At 47.3% G+C, this 22,116-nt stretch overlaps 1 protein-coding gene across 2 annotated transcripts; it reads right to left on the bottom strand.

Moving 5' to 3' along the window:
- Positions 1 to 4,168: 4,168 nt before the first annotated feature.
- On the bottom strand, positions 4,169 to 6,499 carry LOC142771923 (uncharacterized). 2 transcript variants are annotated; one of them, XM_075873912.1, is made up of 3 exons: positions 6,068 to 6,499; positions 5,853 to 5,992; positions 4,169 to 5,400 (listed from the first exon to the last, which is right to left on the bottom strand). In XM_075873912.1, exons 1-3 carry the CDS (start codon positions 6,275 to 6,277, stop codon positions 5,184 to 5,186), a joined length of 567 nt encoding a protein of 188 aa, XP_075730027.1. In that variant the 5' UTR covers positions 6,278 to 6,499; the 3' UTR covers positions 4,169 to 5,183. The 2 variants fall into 2 exon arrangements, with proteins under 2 accessions (XP_075730027.1, XP_075730026.1); XM_075873911.1 differs by having other exon boundaries at positions 5,853 to 6,499.
- Between the last annotated feature and the right edge of the window lie 15,617 nt (positions 6,500 to 22,116).

Raw genomic sequence — 22,116 nt, 5'->3', positions numbered from 1 at the left:
TGAAACATCGGAGAGGGTTTGGTATATATGGCCTCACTCGAAGCTTGATATACCCAGCCTCAACGGAGTCAGGCAGTACACTTGAATTGAAGGTAAGTATTAGGCGCTTAGTGTGGACTTCTTTTCCATCACGCCTTATCCTAATTCGCTTCACGTTGATGACATTCTGTTCGCTGAAACCCTTCAGGAGTTCAGCCTCCGTAAGACCTAACAGGTCATCATCTGAAACAACGCCACGGGTGGTGTTCATGGTTCGGTGTGGGGTTACTATTATTTGGTATCTCCAAATTTCACTCGATTAGACAATTTTTCATACTGTTTCTGGTCGCGGAGCTCCAACAGGAGGTCACCACTTGCCATTCTCGATGCTTTATATCCTGGGCCAAAGATGTCTGTCAAAGATTTCGAAACAAGAAAAGGTGAAATTGTTCACACTGGTTTGCCGGGTGTGTCAGCGTGGATAACGTGGAATTGGGGAAAGGATACTCTCTGGTGACCAAAAAAACTGGAATACTTCATCGGTGCGCTCTCTTTTCTGAGGGCGATCAGGGAGTGGGGGGAAGGAACAAGCCATAAGAAAAGGTTTATTTTCGGCAGCGGCGCCAGCCACCCACCATGTAGTCCTACAAGGGGACGCTTCAGGGTCTGTAAGCACAGGACCTGCAGACGCCAGCTGTACACCACCACTATAACCGAATATGGTGTACCCAAGGTAGGACAGCCACACAGGGTTAACCCTTGCCGCCAGGAAACACGGAAGTCAACGGAAAAGAGTAGACGAAGATAGTGTTGTGGAGGTATGAAGAGAGAGCAGATGGTGACGAGCTTATTCAAAAGAACTGCTCGAACAGCCACCGCCTCAAGGGGTGTTTGTAGTGGCAGGTGTGGCATGCAACCCCTTGATTGACTATAATGGCAACACCACCGGATGGCACAATTGCATCACTCCGGTCCTTCCGAAAGATAACGTAGTGACGTAAAAAGTTGGTGTGTTTAAGTTTCAGGTCTGTCTCTTGTACGCACAGCACCTTAGGTGTATGTTTGTGTAAAAGTTCCTGGATATCGTCGAGGTTTCTCAACAGTCCTCTGACGTTCCACTGTAGTATTTGTGTCATTTTAATGTAGTGTGGTGCTGTGTGTACAAAGTGTTGCGTTAGGTTACAGGGCCTTTTGGGGGCACTGTGATTCGAGGTTTTTTTTGCGCCTATCCTTCGGCGTCTGAGGAGTTAAACTTGTATCCATCACCTCTTGTGAAGTGATGGATGGTGCCTGCTGGGCAGGCACATTCACTGAACTTTCAGACCACTACGCTTGCAGTGGTCCGACGTTCAGCAGAAATGGGGGTCTGCCGGCCCTGTTTGTCAGGTGGCGGAGCAGTACAGGCTCCTCCAGCCAGGGACGCTGGTGGTACGACCACAGCCACATACTGTGTGACATTCGCGGGTGCCGAGACCTGTGGCCTGGCGGCCCGGCGTGTCACATCTACAAAGGAGGGATAAGATGGGTTGTGTATTGCGATACGTTGGCGTGCTTCTTGGAATGAAAGATTGAATTTAACCTTAAGTTCTACTATTTGTTTCTCTTTTTTTCATGCGGGGCTTGATCGTGAGTAAGCAGCGTGATCGCCTTTACAGTTCGAACAATGAGTTGTTCTTGAGGTGCAGTTGTCCGATATGTGTTCAATGGATGCGCACTTTGTGCAAGTGGCACGCCCTCTGCAACTCTGCGATCCATGACAGAAACGTTGACACTTGAAACATCGACGAGGGTTGGGAATGTATGGTCTTACACGAAGGTTCCAATAGCCGGATTCGATTGATTCTGGTAGGTCACTTGTTCCGAAGGTAATTATTACGTGTTTTGTAGGCGTCAGTTTGTTGTTGCGCCTTATTATTCGTTGGGCTTTGACCACGTTCTGGTCCTGCCAACCTTCGAACAGCTCACTTTCAGAAAGCTCAATACGATCATCATCGGAAATTATGCCACGGACAGTGTTTATGGACCTGTGTGGGACCACCGAAGCAGGGGTTTCCCCAAAGGCTACAAGCACAGGTTTTCATTCTGATGGTGTTTTTCACTGGGAGATTCAGAGCGACCGCCGAAATCCCGGAGCGAGCACTCGGATCGCACGAAGCCACCTCTGCCAGTGAAACACGAGAATGCTCCGTGAGAGGTGCCCCGGAAGTTGATTATGCATACGTCACGCAAACCGGTTCCGGAAACAGTTTCTTTTTCCGCTCTCTTCGTTTCCTTGGCAACTTTGGCCGCCACTGCAGGGCGCGCATTTCGACCACGCAGTTAAAGCTTTGTAGAACACTTTAACGCAGTCGCGAACAGCAGTTGTGTAGCAAGTATGGACGAGCACGCGGAATTGACACCGGCTGTGCGTCGGCTGTTGCTGGGCGTTTTCAGAAACAGCGGCAACGATCTGAACGGTAAGTGCGACGTACTTGACGCTGATAATAAACTCTGCACGGAATGCTAACTTTGATAGCTCCGCATGAAGACTGGTCAGATAATTGTAAAGCATGCGGGTACACGTGGTAACGGCCGCAATCGGCGCTCGCAAAAATACGGCATGTTGTGAGCAGGCTTTTTTTTTTAATCAGAGCAGTTGCTTACCCAACACCTTACAGTCCTACTATTTAGAATATCACAAGCGCCGGAATTTTCGCAGCGCTCACCAAGCTGCTGTATTACCTTTAATAAAAATGCATGGCGATCTCTGTATTCGCGCATGAATACATGCATGAAAAATTTACTAGAGAAGTAACGTTTTCTTGGTGATTCTTGACCTCTACTCTTTTGGTGTTAACCCGCAAATGTCTTTTCTTTTTCTCTATTTGAAGGTGCTACACAGTGTGACGCCACCGACGCTTTGTCACATACACAGGGCGCATTTTTAGGAAATGGTAAATTGGTCTACATGTGTCTCTGTAGAACTAGTTTTGTATACAGTCGTCTATATATGTAGAGGACAATGCCTTGACGAGCAACGTGTAAGGACTACTTGAAGAAAATTGTGTACCTGCTTAAAATTAACACATATTAACATACTACAATGCTTTTCAATTATCAAACACAGATTCTGCAGCGTCTACTGGTGCGTCACCAAGTCGGGCTTGTCAGCCAGGGACTCCTGCACGTGGTAAGCATGCATACACAAACATGCTAGTGGCATTAGGATGAAGATAGGTCCAGCAGATTGCAAACCCTCTCAAAAAAACCACGAATTACGCAAAACCATTTAATGGCTTCTTGCTCACGCTTCTCAATATTGGGTGCTTAAATAATAAAATTGAATTCAACGAATAGTCAGCTGCACGAAACTTAGAAGTGGTGCCATTTGGTGGCATTCGTGTAAAATGAAAACACAGGAGCCTGGCCGGTTCTGCCACTGGAGTAAAATCTATTTTACTATAATGGCTGTAGCCCACGCCGGTTAGGATGTGGATTGGATTTAATTAGATCGACCTGAACTACTGTATTTACTGACTCACCTATTTATATGTAGATTAGATTAGAACTGATTCGACCTAGATTGATGTATTTACTATTGATTTGCGCCGCCGCCTAATTTGCACACCTCTAAAGTATACTTTTCAACAAAAAAAGTAAATAACTACTACTCGCATATTCTATGTATCTTGCCTTGACAACGAGTAACGACAACGTTGCAAGAACATAGCCATACTGCAAAATGTTTTTTTTTTTACGACAAGCACATGCATTTATCTGGGCTGTCATACTTGAAGTGAAATGAAAGCTGGGGTCAACGTTTAAAGTGCTGACATTTGAATATGTGGTGGTGAGAATGAATTTGTCAAGGTGGAACAGTTTCCTTGATTCTATAGATGAATCATGAATGTCCGCATGTTACCTTGATTTACGTACTCTGCTGTAGACGTGACACTGAAAAATAATTGCAGATTTATTTACACAATCTCACAAAACTGAAATGAAAAATTTAGCTGAAGTTACCCAAGTTCTACCCTTGAAACACGAGCTACCAGCATAAGTGTGTAGCTGAAGACGTTTGGTGTTGCACCACCAATAATAATAATAATAATAATAATAATAATAATAATAATAATAATAATAATAATAATAATAATAATAATATTATTATTATTATTATTATTATTATTATTATTATTATTATTATTATTATTATTAAAAGACATGAGTAGCCCAGCAAGCTTCAGCTGATAGCAGTTCTAGCCTAGAAAAACCAGACGGCCTTCAAGCCGGGCCGAAATCGTGGCATAGACAAAACATGCATAAATCTACAGACGTGAGTCAGATATGCCGTGTGATATGTAGAAGCAACAGGCACCAAAAGAGTGGATATACCAACATGGATGTTAAAGAATGCTTTAGCCAATGTGAAGGACAAGTTGCCGAGCAGAAATTTCCTTAGTCTAGTTTATGCCATAGGCTGACATAATTGTGACCAGTACATCGGTGAAACTGGTAAAAGTTAAACAACACAAATATGATACCACAAAACGAGGCGTGGCCTCGACTGCCCTCCCTGAACACACGGAATCACAGACCACCAAATAGACTTGTAAAACTCTCGAATCCAGATACAGACAACTGTACATACGCTGCACAGGAGTGATGGGAGGCTTCTGACAATGTACTCTCTCTGCTTACGTCACGTATTTAGGCGTACTGAAGTACACTGTGCCTTTTTCATGACTTTTAAACAAGGCTCTCTCCCATATGAGGTACTGAAATGTCAGTAAACTTTGTGTTCTATGGGTCCCTTTCGCGTTTACACTCAGAAGCAAGAGTTATGCACTGTCCTTTTTTTTTTTTCACACACCTTCCAGCAGCCCACTGTAGTTGCAGCTGAGAGACTTTTTAAGCTTTGATGAATGGCGATGCTTATTTTTGTGACGGTCCCACAGAACTGCTGTCAGTTTTCATGACCTGGCCTGGTTTTTTTGAAATTCCCTGACTTTTCCACGTTGGCAGACACCCTGCTTTTATGTGCACTGTAAATGAACAATACATGTTTCTCTAGCATTTCTCATTTGATAGTGAGACTGCTTGACAATAACCCCATCTTTCAAGCGCAACTTAGTACCACATCCCCTGTGCCCCAACGGCAGCTTAACCTGCTACAATCAATGTATTATGTGACTATTCTCTAAAGTAAGCTTCAATTAGACAACTCATTTGTTGTGTTTGCCATGGAACAGTGAAATACCTAAAATTCTTACTTGTTCGAAGTCCGCTGACAGCTGATCAAGATCTCCTGGAAATGATATTACCTCTTCGGCTATATCAAGGAAATATTCGAGCGTGCGCTCCACGACTCTAAATGCTGTCGCAGTTGCCATGCCAAAGCGTCCAGCAACGTCCCTCAGGCACGCCTTGTTTGCAGCAAACCTGACACAGCAAACACACATTATGGAAGAAAGTGATCAAGTAAAGCCTGCTTTGTGAAATAAAGGCATGAAATATTTGCATCAAAATTAGCAGCCGTAAGAAAAGTAGAAGCTCTTAACACTGTTCTCTCTGGCTGTGCAGTTGCAAGCGGTCATATTTCATTGGTTTCCATTGCATCACACTTAGCAACTTTCAAGGACAAAAAGCACAAGCGGCGTAGCCACGGGAAGGCTACTAGGGAGATTTAACGCCGCCGAAATTGTTAAATTTCACATGTGTATATTCTCTACACACGCGCACATAAACACACGAACAAAAATTTATAATGGTTGGACTCCCCGTCAAAATTCTGCGCACGCAACGAAAAAACGTACTTCTACGCCGAAGCACTTGAAAGCATTAAGATTATACACACTGGTAGGCATGACTTTTAAAACAGCGTGCAGACTTACCACAGAAAGACCAGAATGTGCTCTTCCGCGGTTTTCGAGGGGGACCCACCACGATCACTGCATGGGTAGTGACGCGAGCCTTCAAAACCACGGATCAACGTTTCCGCGACACGCCTCGACACCCTGAAGTCTTGACGGAACTGCAGAGAAGGAAATGATAAAAAGATGAAATTAGGTTCATGTAGTATTATGAAAAGAGGGAGCTCCGCGCTTACCTGCTCGTCTGTGTACAGCCGCGCAACGTTCTCGATGAACCCCAAAATTTTGGGACGTTCGCGGTGGGACTCCGAAAAAGTTTCCCGAAAGAAGGCTTCGCATAGCGCTTGTCTTTCCTCGAAGTCTTCGTCGTCTGAGCTGGACGAGCTGCTGCTTGAAGTGCTTTCGTCGCTAGACAGAAGTTCCGCCAAGGCAGCGAACGCAGCCATTTTGCAAAACTCAGCAACGTACAACGACGGAAGTGACGTATGCTGCTCGTCGTGTTTCCGCCCGAATCTGCGACTTGTCGGCGGAGCAGTGCGAGCAATCCGCCTCGGAGCGAGCTGCTCTGAAACTACCAGTGAAAAGCGCGGATCCACTCTGAATCTACCAGTGAAATGCGGTTTCGTCGCCACGGAGCAAAAAAACCTGCTCCGAATCTACCAGTGAAAAACAGCATGAGCTTTGTCACGAACCTCCAGAACAAGATCGCTACTTCCCATCTTTGTCACTTTATAGCCTGGGCCTATTGCTTCTGCGAGAGTTTTGGAAACGAGGAAAGGTGAAATGGCTCGGACTGTCTTCTTTTTGTTTTGACTGTGGATTACATGGTACCTTGGGAATGTCGGCTTTGGTGTGTTAGGCAGGAAAGTATCTTCGGTGCGCCACCTTTTCAGGGAGCGATCAGGAAGGGGGAGGGAAGCTTTTGCCATAAAAATACTATAAAGTTCGGCGGCGATGGTGGCCACCCACCACCGAGCCCAACAAGGAGACGCTACAAGGTTGAGTAGTGAACACTTGGAGACGCCAGCCATGCATCGCCGCTATAACCGAATATAACTACGCAAGGTTGGGTAAATACACAGGGTTAACCCTCACCGCAAGGAAATTCGGAAGTAACCGGAAAACGGAAGATGACACGACAGATACAAAGTAAGAGATAAAGACGAAGATGTAGGAAAAGAGAGATAGGAAAAGGTGACTGCCAATTTCCTCTGGGTGGGTCAGCCCAGGGGAGCCGTCTACGTGAAGCAGAGGCCAAAGGGGTATGTTGCCTCTGCCGGCGGGGGGGGGGGGGGCCTTAAAGGTCCTATCACCCAGCGTCAGCCCCCAGGATCCCCTTTTTCCTGGACACGGCAAAGCCACGCACGGCTAGGCGTGGGAGGGAGTCAAAACTTCCCCGTTAGCTCGGGTCCGTGGTGTCGCTACACCAAACACCTACTTGCTAAGGCGCCCCTGCGGGGTGGTAGCATCAGCAAACGAGCAGCCAAAACTAAATATAAACTGTCAGCCTGACAAGACTATTGAATTATTAATATAGATCCCTGCCCACTCGGAGAACCCTGGTAACCAGGAGGCGCAACGGGTAGCCCGAAGTCTAGCAAACCGGGAGGCGCGCCTCTCGGACCCTGTATTCCTTGGTGAAGTACGGACTTCCTTTAATGACATAACAAGCTTTTACAAAAGTGATTGGTGCGTCTACCCATTGCTCGGTGAAGACCTTACGAGTACAAAAGTGATTGGTGCGTCTACCCATTGCTCGGTGAAGACCTTACGAGAGCGCAGGCCACGATATTACGCTACATTCAAACTTACTGTTTTCTTAGTCCTTCCGGCTGGCGCTTATTACATGCGGGTCGGTGAATCCCATCTGCCAAAACTGTAGCGCGCAAGTGTTGGCCACACAAAATAACGTATTGTGGGGTTGTGAAGACTTTCCTCCCCCCAAACTGCTTATGCCATCTTGCTCACGGTCAGCGTGGGAGGGGGCTTAATAGAACTCCCGTGAAGGAGGAGCATCTCGCTATTGCTGCGTGGGCCGAAAGGATGACTGCCCGCGTGGAGCCACTTTGAGGACCACGCCTTCATTGTCAATAAAGTCCGTTAACCTTGTGCACTTCCCACATACAAAAAATTTGTACTTATTGCCTAAGAGGTACTTCCCAAATGTAGGTGCCACAGTAGTATGTGTAAACCAGTGATTGTTGCACGCAGCTCCTTTTGTGTCCTCACGTAATGGCTCAGGAGTTCACGGTGAAGCGTGCCAGGCAAGCGATTCAGACAGCGATTTAAACAGTGTCTGAAGTGCTATCGCATCATCACTATCATCATCATCATCATGAGCCTGACTACTTCCACTGCAGGACAAAGGCTTCTCCCATGTTCCGCCAGTTAACCTGGTCCTGTGCTTGCTGCTGCCAACTTATACCCGCAAACGTCTTAATATTGACGCGTGTCTACATGTGGACGCAAACAATGATGGAGGATTTAGTGGATACGAGGTAGTGGGCCTCTAGCTTCACTCGAGACCGAAGAAGACCATCTTGTGGCATTCGATGCGGTGTGTAATTTTATCCAAGACTCTAAACGTTTTTCAACATAAAGCCCACGTTAACAGACACTCAAAAAAAGGGTCGAAAAGTAATTTTCAATTCTGGATAAATCCGTGACATACCAAATTGATCGTGTTTGGCAAAACCAGCTGTCTGATCGGCTGCAAAATCAAGTTGTAGCTATTAGTGTCTACTTTGTTTTTGATTCTTTTTTCTCACAATCTAACTCTTTGGTTTCTTTCTTTTTTTAACAATTCACTATACAACTCCCCCCCCCCCGTTTTTTTTCGTTGTAAGCTATAATGCAGTTACCGTCCATATGACACTATATGTTCTCTTGGCCAATCCCCCAGAGTGTGTACGAGTCATGGATTAGAGAATACAAACAAACAAACAAACAAACAAACAAAGGCTCAGCTGTTGAAAACACGCTGCTTTCGTTGCCTCAAGGCACGCCTATGTTTTATTCGCGTTGTACCACGACACTGGCGGACGTGCTGGGCAGCAACCCTGTCTCATGCTCCACATGCCCGCTGGGAGCCGTTCATCGAGTCCAGAATCATTGTCACCGGTAGCAACTCCGGTGCATCGCTCCAGTCGACGATTGCGAGGCCTCGCACCATAGCTCACTCACTCGCCGGAACCTCCTAGGCACCCTACACCACAACCAATGGCCAACGCAAGCCCACAACAGGTGCCCCAAGGCAGCTTTCCGACGCCCCCATCTCAGGTGACCATCTTTCAACCCCTCGTTCCCGATCGCTTCCGTGGCGGTGCCCATGAAGACGTTCACGACTGGCTTGACAACTACGGGCATGTTGCCAAGATCAATCAGTGGTCGGAACAGGAAAAGCTTTCTCGCGTCTATTTCTACCTTGACGACGGTGCTCGTACTTGCTATGAAAACAGAGAAGGCAATTTGTCAGCTTGGCCTGGCTTTAAGTTCGTCGATACTTTCGCCAATGTCGATAGAAGGGACCGTGCGCAGCAGTTATTGGAGATACGGGTTCAAAAACCCAACGAAACCGTTGCAATGTTTGCCGAGGACATGACTCGTCTCTTTCACCGAGCTAACCTGCATATGACGGAAGATAAAAGTTGAGTTACCTCATGCGCGGTGTCAAGGAACAGCTTTTTTCCGGGCTACTGCGCAACCCTCCAAGTACCGTGGTTGACTTCAATAAGGAAGCTACGGCTATCGAGTGGGCCCTTCATCAACGCTGCAGGCAATATGACCGCATGTCCTGCAATGTCCCTATCAACGTTAACACCATGACGTCTGAGAATCAGACCTCCTTACGAGAGTTGATTAGGGAGACTGTTCGCCAAGAACTGCAGAGGTTACGGACTCCGGTTGCTGAAAATCCCATCGCGTCGATCGCTCATGTCGTACGCGACGAAATTCACCAAGCAGTGTCTATGACTGGTCCTAATATTCAGCAGCCTCCTATGAGCTACGATGCCACTCTTCGACGTCCACCACCTGCTATGCCAACGCAGTACCACCAGGTGCCCATGGTCCCTTGGTCTCCGCCGCAAGAGCAGAGACTACATAAACCTCCCACGCTACAGCCATACAACCAGCCGTCCACAGACACCTCATGGGCAGCGACGCCAGGGGAGATGCTCAGACGTCCACCGACCCGAAAAACCGATGCATGGCGCACAGTGAACAGACGTCCACTATGCTTTCACTGCAGAGGTGCAGGCCATATTGCCCGTCATTGTTGGCATTGAGGTGATTCATTCCGTCCTCATCGACCTTGGTTTGATGGTAGACGTGCCAACGACGAATACACACCACGCCGTGACGACACCCCTTTCTATTTAGCCCGTTCTCACCTTGAGTATGGCTGTACCACTGCAGAGGAGGCAATGCCTACTCACTCTCCTAGTCTGAAACGTCGATCCCGCTCTCCGTCCACCGTGCGTTCGCCTTTGTCGCACCGCCGCACATACGCGAACCTTAATGCAAGAAGGTCACCTAGGCTGCAACGGATGAATAAATTGATGGATGGATGGATGGATGGATGGATGGATGGATGGATGGATGGATGGATGGATGGATGGATGGATGGATGGATGGATGGATGGATGGATGGATGGATGGATGGATGGATGGATGGATGGATGGATGGATATGGCTGTACCCTTTAGATCAGGTGGTGGCTAGCGCCACCAAGCCGTAATACTAAATGAACCAAAAACTAGATTTATTTTTTTCTTTAAAAAGTGAGTTTGAGAATTCGTACTTTGCAGTGAAGAGTTTAATTTTCACTCGTGCCTTGACTTTAGCCACCAATCAGATAACTTCCTTCTAGTTAAATCTACTCGCTTAAAGTCTATTTTGCCCTCCCGGTCCCCAAACCCCAGTGCTTTGAAAAACTCTGCGCCATCATCCTGAACACTAGGGTGAAGCCTTTTACAGAATATTATCAAGTGTTCGGCAGTTTCTTCTTCCTCTCCACACGCACTGCATACTGTGTCTACCCCTTCGTATTTGGTCCGATATGTCTTGGTTCGCAGTACTCCTGTCCTGATCTTAAACAGTAGAGAACTACTCCGAGTATTATCGTAGATCCTTTCCTTGGCCTGCCTAAAAGTTCGATAGATCTCTAGTGCGGACTTCTTAATCATGCCCATTCTCCACATGTCAGTCTCTGTTTCCTTCGCTTTCTTCTTGACCGGTAGTTCTTTTTGGTTTGGCCACCTGCTGTTTTCTAAGTATTTACCAGTCAATTTCCTGGTTCGCTTCTCCATTTTGTATCGACGTTCTTCATGTACAAGTAGCTGAAAACCTTCCTAGCCCAACGCTCCTTCCCCGTTTCTCTCAATCGCTTCTCAAATTTTATCTTGCTGCTAGCTTCCCTGCCCTCAAATGATGTCCATTCCATATCACCTTGTACTCCCTGATTCGGTGTATTCCCGTGAGCTCCTAAAGCAAGCCTACCCATTACACGTTGCTTAATTTGTAATCTTTCTTGAACTTCTGATCTCATGCACAAGACCGCATTGCCGAACGTCAGCCCAGGAACCATGACCCCTTTCCATATTCCCCTCACAACATCATACCTATTGTAATTCCACAGCGCCCTATTTTTCATCACTACTGCATTCCTGTTACCTTTAGTAGTCACGTATATTTCGTGTTCCCTCAGGTACTCGGTTCCATTGCTTATCCATACGCCCAGATATTTGTATTTATCTGTTATCTCTAGCGTGACGTCCTGTATTCTAAGCTCACTACCTTTGTTGTCATTGAGAATCATGACTGCTGATTTTTCCATACTGAATCTAAAATCTAACCTATCTCCCTCATTACCACAGATGTCTATCAATCTCTGCAAATCTTCCTTGTTGTTGGCCATTAGCACTTTTTCATCTGCGTACGTTAATGCTGGTAGTGCCTGATCAATAAGTTTTCTTGTGTGACTAAAGAGAGGTTGAAGCCCAGTCCACTATCCTCTAATTTTCTAATTTGGCCTCTAATCCTTGTAGGTACATCATGAATAATAAGGGTGACAGGGGACACCCCTGCCTAAGCCCCCGTTTTACCCCTGCAGGCTTGGATACCTGTTTTTCCCACTTTATAACTACCTTGTTACCTTTATAGATATCCTTTAAAAGATTAGTGACTACATGTTTCACGCCTAGTGTGTCTAGTATTCCCCACAATGCCTCTTCAACCACGCTATTGTACGCTCCCTTGATATCCAAAAATGCTAGCCACAGGGGCCTGGCCTGTGTTCCTTTTCTGCTATTTCGATGCACTGCGTCAGTGAGAACAGATTGTCTTTCAATCTCCTGTGTTTCCGAAACCCATTCTGCAGTTTCCCCAGCATCCCCTCATCTTCTATCTATGCCTGCCGTCTTTCTTTTATAATCTGCATCGCCAGCCTGTAGACCACTGATGTCACTGTTATAGGACAGTAGTTGTTTATGTCATCTTTCTCCTTCTTTCCTTTATAGATCATGCTCATTCTGCTGAGTCTCCATCCATCGGGAACATCACCATCGATTATTACTTTGCTCACTGCCTCTCTCAAAGCCTGCTTAGACTTCGGACCTAATGTCTTTATCAGCATAACTGGAATGCCATCTGAGCCTGTTGATGTACTACTAGGAACCCTTTTCTCAGCCCTTTCCCACTCTCGTTGTGAAAATGGAGCCATTGCACCACTTGATTCGTCCTTGTCTATTGTAATACATAAAGTACTTCTTTGTTGAAATTTTTCTGTCACCCTTGTTCTTATATATTCGATAGTTTCATCCCCTTCTAGCCTAGCACCTTTGGCTGTAGTTATAAAACTCTGCTCTAGGTTCGTCTCATTTCTTAGGGAGTTTAGATGGTTCCAAATTTTCGCAGCTGCCTTTCTATCTTTTTTATGTACTTCTGCCAGCCACTGAGCTCCCTTTCTTTTAATCTTTTCGTTGATCAGAAGGGATGCATACCTTCTATAGCTTAAAAATGTTTCCCATTTTCTTTCAACATCATCTGTCGGTTCACCCCACCACTGCTTAGCATGTCTGTGTTCCCTAGAGGCTTCCTGATGTTTTGCTATGGCTCTCTTAACTTCCTCATCCCACCAACTTTTGGGTTTCTGTCTTCTTTTCCGGGGGGACTTGTCACGCGTCTTAGCAAACTCTAGCTCAAAGATTCTAACTAGATTCGTGTATGTCCACACTGTCTTATTATTCTTCGTGATTACTTTCTCAATTTGTTTAGTGTATTTCAGTTTGCCTTTCGGGATAAAAATTTTCTTGTAGTTGCTCATTTTGTCTCCTTCCCACTTTCGCTGCTCTTCCAAAACTTAGCTCGATACATCTGTGATCACTACCCAGACTTCTGGAGCCACCATCTATGTGCATTCCCCTGAGCTTATCATACATCATATGTGGCATCAGCGCATAATCTATCGTCGACTGCAGCCTTCCTACCGCCAATGTTATTTGCCCTTCACACTTCTCGGTACTGTTGCAAATGATAAAATCAAGCCTTTCACACATATCCATGATCATTTTGCCTGTCGGGTCGGTATACCCACCTATATCTTCTATGTGCGCATTCATGTCTCCTAGTATAATTATCTCGCCCTCTCTTCTTAACTCCTGAATGTCCCTTGATATACACTCTACCATTGCCTGGTTTTCCTCACTAGCCTTTGCTCCCGTCCACAAGTACACGAAACCAAGGAGTGTCATTTGACCTGCCACTTTCCCTTTTAGCCATAAATGTTCCTTGCACTCCTGCTTGACCCTTTGCCAGTCTGTACTTTTATGAATGAATGCCCCCATACCACACCCCTTTCTGCTGCCTTCTGTTTTATTACAATATTCCCACGCGTAGTCCGGATTGTTCGGAGGTAGTTCCATGTCCCTGAGATGGGTTTCTACAAAACCGTATACCATCGGCCTCTCTTCTCTTAGCTGTTCTTCTATCTCTTCCCACTTCAGCCTGTTCCTACCACCCTGCATGTTAATATACCCTATGTCTGAATTGACTCGGCGCTCGTGGCTACGTCTATTTATGCCCCGGACTCTACCTATCTTAGATATTGGTCGGCCGATTAGCGCGTTGGAGCCTAAAACGGCAAGAGTTTGACATGACGGTCGTGCACAAGTCAGGCAAGCGACATATGGACGCTGACTGTCTGTCCCGTTCACCCATTGAGTCGGCGACCCTACCCGAGGAGGAGGAAACTTCATTTTTCGGTGTCCTCGACACGACCACCATTGCGCCGCAACAACGTGACGACGCTGAGTTGCTTTGCTTAATTACCTACTTGGATGGCAGTCCTCGGAAGGCGCCAAGAGTATTCGCAAGATTGTTGTCATCGTTTTGTTTACGGGGCGGAGTACTCTACAAAAGAAATTTTTTGTCGACGGGATATGGCTATCTACTCATCATCCCAGCAGCCCTGCGCACCGAAGTACTGAAAGCATGCCACAACGAGGTTACCTCTGGCCACTTGGGTTACACAAGAATGTTGGCTACGGTACAGCAAAGGTATTACTGGTTAAGACTAACCACAGCCATGAACAACTACGTTCGTACTTGTCTCGACTGCCAGCGACGCAAGTCACCGCCAACTAAACCCGTACAGGTCCCAATAACTTCATTCCACCAGATTGGCATGGGCCTTTTGAGCCCACTCCCTACTTCTACTGCAGGCAACCGATGGGTTATCGTCGCGACGGATTAGCTGACCCGTTATGCAGAAACAAAGGCTATCCAGAGAGGTACTGCAGTGGAAGTGGCAAGATTTTTCATTAATAATATTGTACTAAGGCATGGTGCACGAGCCGTCGTAATCACAGACAGAGGTACCGCATTTACGGCAGCTCTTTTGGGTCATGTTTTGATGCTGAGTGGAACAAAGCATCGTAAAACCACTGCCTATTACCCGCAAACGAACGGGCTGACAGAGCGTCTAATCAAAACCATTGAAGACATGCTTTCAATGTACGTAGACGTTGAACACAAAACTTGGTATCAAATCTTGCCATAATAACGTTTGCATACAACACGGCCAAGCAAGAAACGACCCGCATGACACCGTTAAGCCTCGTTCATAGACGGGAAGTATGAACCATGTTAGATGCAATGTTACCGCACGAAGGCGACGACATCGTCCCGGATGCCCACACGTTTACCGAACGCGCGGAAGAAGCTAGGCAACTTGCACGTTTACGCATCAGCCAGCAGCAAGAGTACGATGCAGGCCGTTACGATGCTCACCGCAGAACAGTCGTCTACCAAACTGGCGACAAAGTATGGGTTTGAACGCCGGTACGGAAACGAGGACTTTCCGAAAAGCTCTTAAGAAGATACTTTGGACCGTACCTAGTGCTGCGAAGACTGAGTGACGTCACTTACGAAGTTGTTCCCGACAGTTCGTATAGTACAAGGCGTCGCCAGCACCATCCTGAACTCGTTCACGTAGTCCGCATGAAGCCTTACGTCAGCGAGTGATGTGAGACTTTTCTTGAGAAAAAAAAACTAAACTTCATTGAAGACTGCATCGGGGCGATGCTCTTTGAGAGGGAGGCAAATGACGCGTGTCTACATGTGGACGAAAACAATGATGGGGGATTTAGTGGACACGAGGTAGTGGGCCTCTAGCTTCACTCGAAACCGAAGAAGACAATCTTGTGGCTCAGCTGTTGAAATCACGCTGCTTTCGTTGCCTCAAGGTGTACCTGTGTTTTATTCGTGTTGCACTGCGACAATATCATCTGCCCACCTAACCTTCCGTCTCCCGCCAACTCGTTTGCCTTCTCTGGGAATCCAGTTATAGTTACCCTTTATGACCAGCGGTTATCCTGTCTACGCTACATGCCCGGCTCATGTTCATTTTTTCTTCTTGATTTCAACTATGATATCTTTAACCCCCGTTTGTTACCTAATCCACTCTGCTCTTTTTTTGTCTCTTAAGGTTACACCTATCATTTTTCTTTCCATTGCTCGCTGCGTCGTCCTCAATTTAAGCTGAACCCTCTTTGTAAGTCTGCAGGTTTCTGCTCCGAAGCTACGTATCGGCAAGATACAGCTGTTATGTGCCTTCCTTTTATGGGATAGTGGCAATCTACCTGTCATTATTTGAGAGTGCTTGCCAAATGTGCTCCACCCCATTCTTATTCTTCTAGTTACTTCAATCTCGTGGTTCGGCTCCACTGTTATTACCTGCCCTAAGTAGACATAGTCTTTTACAACTTGAAGTGCACGATTACCTATCTTGAAGCGCTGCTCTCTTCCGAGGTTGTTGTACATTACTTTTGTTTTCTGCAGATTAATTTTAAGACACACCTTTCTGCTCTCCTTGTCTAACTCCGTAATCATGAGTTGCAATTCGTCCCCTGAGTTAAGCGTGTTTCACATGTGGGCGATTTTGCTCCAAGAGCGGAGCGGCAGCCGCCACGCGAGCCAGAACAGGTTTCTACCGTGACGACTGTTCTCTCTAGTGAAATTCGCCAGAGTTGGAAAAATTCGCTCGCGGCAGAAGCGGCAGAGCGACTAGTGACGTCGTTTGACACATGATGCCAGGGACCGAGTCGAGGAGAGAACGCGTGCGCTGCGGGGAACTCGACTCACAAAACTCACTCCAACTGACAGGCACTGCGCCTTGCTCCCGACAGGGTTGCAGAAATTAGGTGCCTTTTCTCATCTTCTAACCACTACTACCACCACCAACTGAGTAGCAGACGTCATCCGTCCTATCCCCGGCTCACGAATGTCTCGCGCTGCTTTCAACGAGTTGCTCATTGCAGAAGTTGTCAAACGACCCCTTCTTTGGGACGTCAAGATGGGCGATTTCCGCAAGATGCATAAGAAGAGCATTTTTTGATAATAAATGGTCGCGCTCCTTAATATGTCGCATACTTTTGTAAAGCAAAAATCGTCGCTTGAACTGACCAAGTCGAACTGCAACTGTTTTCCTTCTGTTGCTCTCGACGATGCTTCCACCGGAGTAACAATTGTGTGCGGTACCTCTTTTCTTTGAATATTATTATTACTACTTTCTTTCTTTGCATTTTCATCGAATGTTACTCTCACGTAGAGGAGCCGCATGACACGCCGTACTTCTGTGCCGCAGCAAATGTTTCTGGTTTAACAAACGATGAATTTTGGTGGCGGTGCATAGATGAAATGGTTCACACAAACGAGAGAGCAAGGGTGCGTGCTACGGCAGTCGACTTGAGAAATAATATTCTACACAGGTCACTGAAAAGAAATTTTGTGATGTGACTCAACAAAGAGGGGGCGCGAAGAAAAAGGGTGTTGTGTGAAATGATGAGATAATTTGGCTTTCCTGCTCACCACCGCAGCACTTATGGACGCACATTTCCGCTGAAGGAAGACTCACTGCATAGTCCCTGACCTGGGCCGCGCACAAGTGTATATACAGCAACCAAAGAAACGGGACAATGAGCGTATCACGTATACCATGCTACCTGCCATTGGTTAACCTCTTTATGGGGTGCTTTACTGAATAATTGACAAACCCTAGAGGCTTACTATTCATGGTGGAAGCATGCCAATTCGGGCGCCAGAAGAAATGTAAATTATTCGGAAAATCCCTATGAAGAGTGTGTTCGCATATGCCACAGGGTCATTACAAACACGGCCGAAGCTCACCACTGAGAGTTTTTATATAAAATTTTATTTTGACTCGAGCGAACAGGTACTGGGCTAACAGAAACCTCATTCGGAATCCCAAAGTTTAATCGCTGAAAGCAACAGCAATGAATTGGAGAAACATGGGAAGTGCTGTGCAAAAAACGCTCGCAGTTCTTAAACATTCACCTAGCTGGAACACCGCCCGCATAGCTGCATAGCCGCGAACCCGCAACAATATTGTTACGGTGCGATGCCTTTATTTACAGGAGATGATCAATGCGAGAGTCCAGGGATCTGGCCGATCACCGCTCGTGCCAACCTCGTTCTCCTCTTCTTCCACGCGCCTCCTCAGTATCGTAGCAATTCCCCCTTTGCAGACGATGCCCACTGGGCGAGTTAGGCTTCGTTGCGATGATGATAGCGTTTTAGACGGGAAACATGAACGACGTTGGTCTTGCTTGAGTGGCGGCCAGTTGACAACAGCTGAGATATCACGTACGTGACATCGCTGAGATGTTCCAAGACAACAAACAGACCGGTGTAGTTGGCCAGAAACTTTTGGCAGAGGTCGCGCTTGCGAAGCGGCGTCCAAAGCCACGCCAAATCCCCTTTCTCAAACCATACGTGCCGGTGACTTCTCTCGTAACGGTTCTTGGAGCGTTTCTGTGAGACGAAAGTTCGAAGACAGGCGATGCGCCGGGCCTCTTCTGCGCGGCAAATGGTTTCGGCGAGAGTAGGTTGATCAGTCTCAGAAAAAGGAAGGATAGTGTCAGGAGCTGTGCGGGGTTGGCGTACGTAGAGCAGATAAAATGGACTGTATCTCGTTGTTTCAGGCTGTGCAGTGTTGTAGGTGAAAGTTATAAATGGCAAAATTGCGTCCCATGTTTTGTCTCCAGAATCAACAGACATAGAAATCTTGTTGACGAGAGTCCTATTTGTTCGTTCCGTCAAACCATTAGCCTGCGGGTGATACGGGGTAGTGTGACGAAAATGCCACGAAGCAAGACGAAGGAGATCTTCAACTACTTCGGCAACAAATTGCTGCCCGCGATCACTGGTAATGACACGGGGGGATCCATGGCATAATATAACGTGTGACAGCATGAACTGTGAAACTTTAGTGGCCGTTGCCGCAGGAATCGCCGCAGTTTAGGCGTAACGTGTGAGGTGGTCAACGCCCACAATAATCCATCGGTTGCCGTTCGTTGATCGCGGAAAAGGGCCGAGCAGGTCGACACCTACGACGTCAAATGGTGAACTCGGGGGTGCTATGGGATGAAGTAGTCCGGCTGGCGGAGTTGTAGGACGCTTGTGGCATTGACATTACTCACAGCTCGCAACGCATGCAGTCACACTTTTGCGCATCTTCGGCCAAAAGAAGCGTTCTTGCGTGCGATAAAATGTCCTAGAAAAACCCATATGGCCAGATGTTGGGTAGTCGTGCATTGCCCGAAGTACGTGTTGTCGAAGACTTGTAGGCACAACAAGAAGTAGGCGAGGGCCTGCGCCGGAATAATTCTTTTTGTAAAGAACGCCATCCTTTACGACGAAACCACGTTGACCGTTCGTTCCGGAAATAAAAAAAGAAGCGAGACTGTTGTCATTGCGTTGCTCTGCTCGAAAATTTGTTAGGTCAGGAAACGGTGTATCCACTACAGCCAAATATTCATCAAAGTTGTCAGCGTCACACTCGGTTGTCTACTTCAAAGTCGTGTTCTTGCAATCGTAACGCGCAACGAGCAAGACGACCAGATGGCTCCCGTAGTCCAGTGAGCCAACATAAAGAATGGTGGTCGGTGACAATCGAGAATTGGCGTCCATAGATATAAGGGCGAAACTTGTGCACGGCGAATATGACTGCGAGACATTCCTGCTCTGTGATAGTATAGTTTCGCTCCGGTTTACTTAAACAGCGACTGGCATAGGCAATGACGTGTTCAGCAGCTCCATGGCGTTGGACCAAGACGGCGCCAATACCTACACCACTGGTGTCGGTATGAACTTCTGTGGCAGCAGATGGGTCATAGTGGCGAAGTACGGGCCCTGACGTAAGAACAAACTTGAGTTGCGAAAAAGACGACTCGCATTCCTAGACCACTGAAAAGGTGCGTTCTTGTTGAGTAGGGACGTCAAATGGTAAGCGAGGTCGGCGAACCTGGGCATGACGCGACGGAAGTGTGAGCATAGGCCCAAAAAGCTTCGCAACTCTCGTACCGACTGAGGTTGTTTGAAGCTGCTGACTGCTGCGACTTTTTGGGGGTCGGGTCGAACGCCATGCTTGTCCATCAGGTGACCAAAAACGAGAGTCTCATGGCTGCCAAAGTGACACTTCTTAGAGTTTAGGGTGAGCTTAGCTCTCTCAAGGCAGGTGAGAACAATGTTTAGACGATGGTTGTGTTCATGAAATGTACGGCCAAAAATTATAATGTCATCCAGGTAGCAAAGACAAGCTTCCCACTTTAGTCCACGTAACACAGAGTCCATGAAGCGCTCAAACGTGGCTGGAGCGTTGCATAGGCCAAACGGCATTACATTGAGTTCAAATAGACCATCTGGGGTTATGAAGGCCGTTTTCTCTTTGTCATTCGGGTGCATGGGGGTTTGCCAATAACCAGATCTCAAATCCACGGAGGAGAAGTACGATGCCGAATGTAAACAATCGATGAAATCATCAATCCTGGGAAGCGGGTAGACATCCTTTTTAGTAACAGAGTTGAGCCGTCTGTAATCCACGCAGAATCGCCATGTACTATCCTTCTTTCGGACAAGAATCACAGGGGCAGCCCAACGGCTACACGACTCTTGGATGACCCTTTTCTTTAACATCTCTTCTACCTGTTGAGTAATGACCTTGCGCTCCGCAGATGAGAGTATGGTTTCTGCCGGATAGGGTGAGCGGATCCTGTGTCAATCCCATGGCGAGTACGCGACTCGGGTACACCTATTTACTCTGCTTTCTGCGCAAAGTCAAATATAGTAGCGTGCTTCGCAAGGACTTCGACCAAAGCTTGACGTTTTTCTGATGATAGCGACTTGTTTACCATACTCAGAAAGTTGGCTTCTGTATGGTACGCTGCACGAATAGGATCTACTCTCTCGTCACCTAAAGATGCAATAAAACTGGTTGCATTTGTTCGAAGCGGGGGAGTCGCAATCCGCAGGCTAGCATAACAGGTTCATTTGAATAGTTTGACACCCACAAGGCCGTTCGCCTATCACTGATCGACAGAACACAATGTGGAACGAGCACATTTTTCTTGGCGCAATTGAGAGGAATGGGCTACACAAAAACATCAAACTTTCCGGCGTCCGAGGTCGAGGCGTCAACGCGTACGGTCTTCATCGAGTTGGGCGGCAAGACAATATCCTCGATGACGGTGATAGATTCTTGACAGCACCTAGGATCGTCAGTAAATGCCGATAGCATAATCTCGCCAGCACCGCGGTCTACAGTAGCCGCGCACTCGCGTAGAAAATTGATGCCCAAGATGATGTCATCGGTGGAGCTGGTCAGGATGGCGAATTCAGCCTCAAAGACCTTGTCACCCAAAGTGACACTAACAACACACACACCGATCGGGCACAGTGTCTTCCCGCTCGCTGCATGAAATGATGCACAACTGTCCCAGCGAAACATCACTTTATGTCCTAGCCACAATTTGAAGTTAAGACTCATCACTGAAACAGCTGCTCCAGTATCTATCAAAGCCATCGTAGGAAGTCCATCAATAAGCACGGGGACCCTATTTTGCGTCGTAAAAACGGGTGGAGGCATAGGCGGATGTAGTGACAAATGTTCGGGGACCTCACCTCCATTGGCCGTACCACCTAGTTTCCCGGAGGCGGGGAGGTGACGCGTCGACCAGGAGATGGGGAACGGAACCAGCATGTTGTGGGGGGCGTCAAGCTTCGCATGGAGGAAGGCGAGTCGTTGCGTAAATTTCGGTGGAAATTGCGTCCTACATGTGTATCACTATGGGTCGTTTGCTGGAAGCCGTCCCCAACGTACGCGTCCCGCATGAAATGCATACCACCGCGCCAGCGGTTTTGTCGAGAAGACGCTGATGGTCCCTCGTAGTAGCGCTGCTGGGCGCGATGCCTTTGACCACAGAATCGAGCCACATGTTCACGGAAACCGCAGTTATAGCACACAGGGGCCCCACGCACGTCGCCAAACCTTCCACGAAGCGCCATGTGCCCATGATCGTCCCACGAAGACAACAATGTAGGTGGTTGGCGGGAGGCGTTCTGGAAACCACGGCGATGATGTAAGTTGTCGGTTGGGGGCTCTGGTGCTCTTGATTGGGGCACATCATATAGCGTGGCATCAACGGCAGCACACATTGCGTCGTATGGCGGGGAGGTGTTGATAGCAGGTGCTTTCGGCGGGTTGACAGCATCACGTCGTCCAAGTTCTTCGCGTAAGATTTGCCTGATCATTGAGGCAAGATCACAGGACGATGTTGGAGGGACGTTGACACTTGCGACGGTGGTGACGTTGGCAAGTCTACCAAATTTGGGAGTGATGCGCCTAACCTTCAGTGTTTCAAACGTGCGGCAGTGTTATATTACGTCCGCTACAGACGCCAAGGTGTTCTTGCCGATGAGGAAATTGTAG

The sequence above is a fragment of the Rhipicephalus microplus genome, chromosome 9 (assembly GCF_043290135.1).
Source record: "Rhipicephalus microplus isolate Deutch F79 chromosome 9, USDA_Rmic, whole genome shotgun sequence".
NCBI classification, from domain to species: Eukaryota; Metazoa; Arthropoda; class Arachnida; order Ixodida; family Ixodidae; genus Rhipicephalus; species Rhipicephalus microplus.
This window is presented reverse-complemented; position numbering and strand designations above follow the sequence as displayed.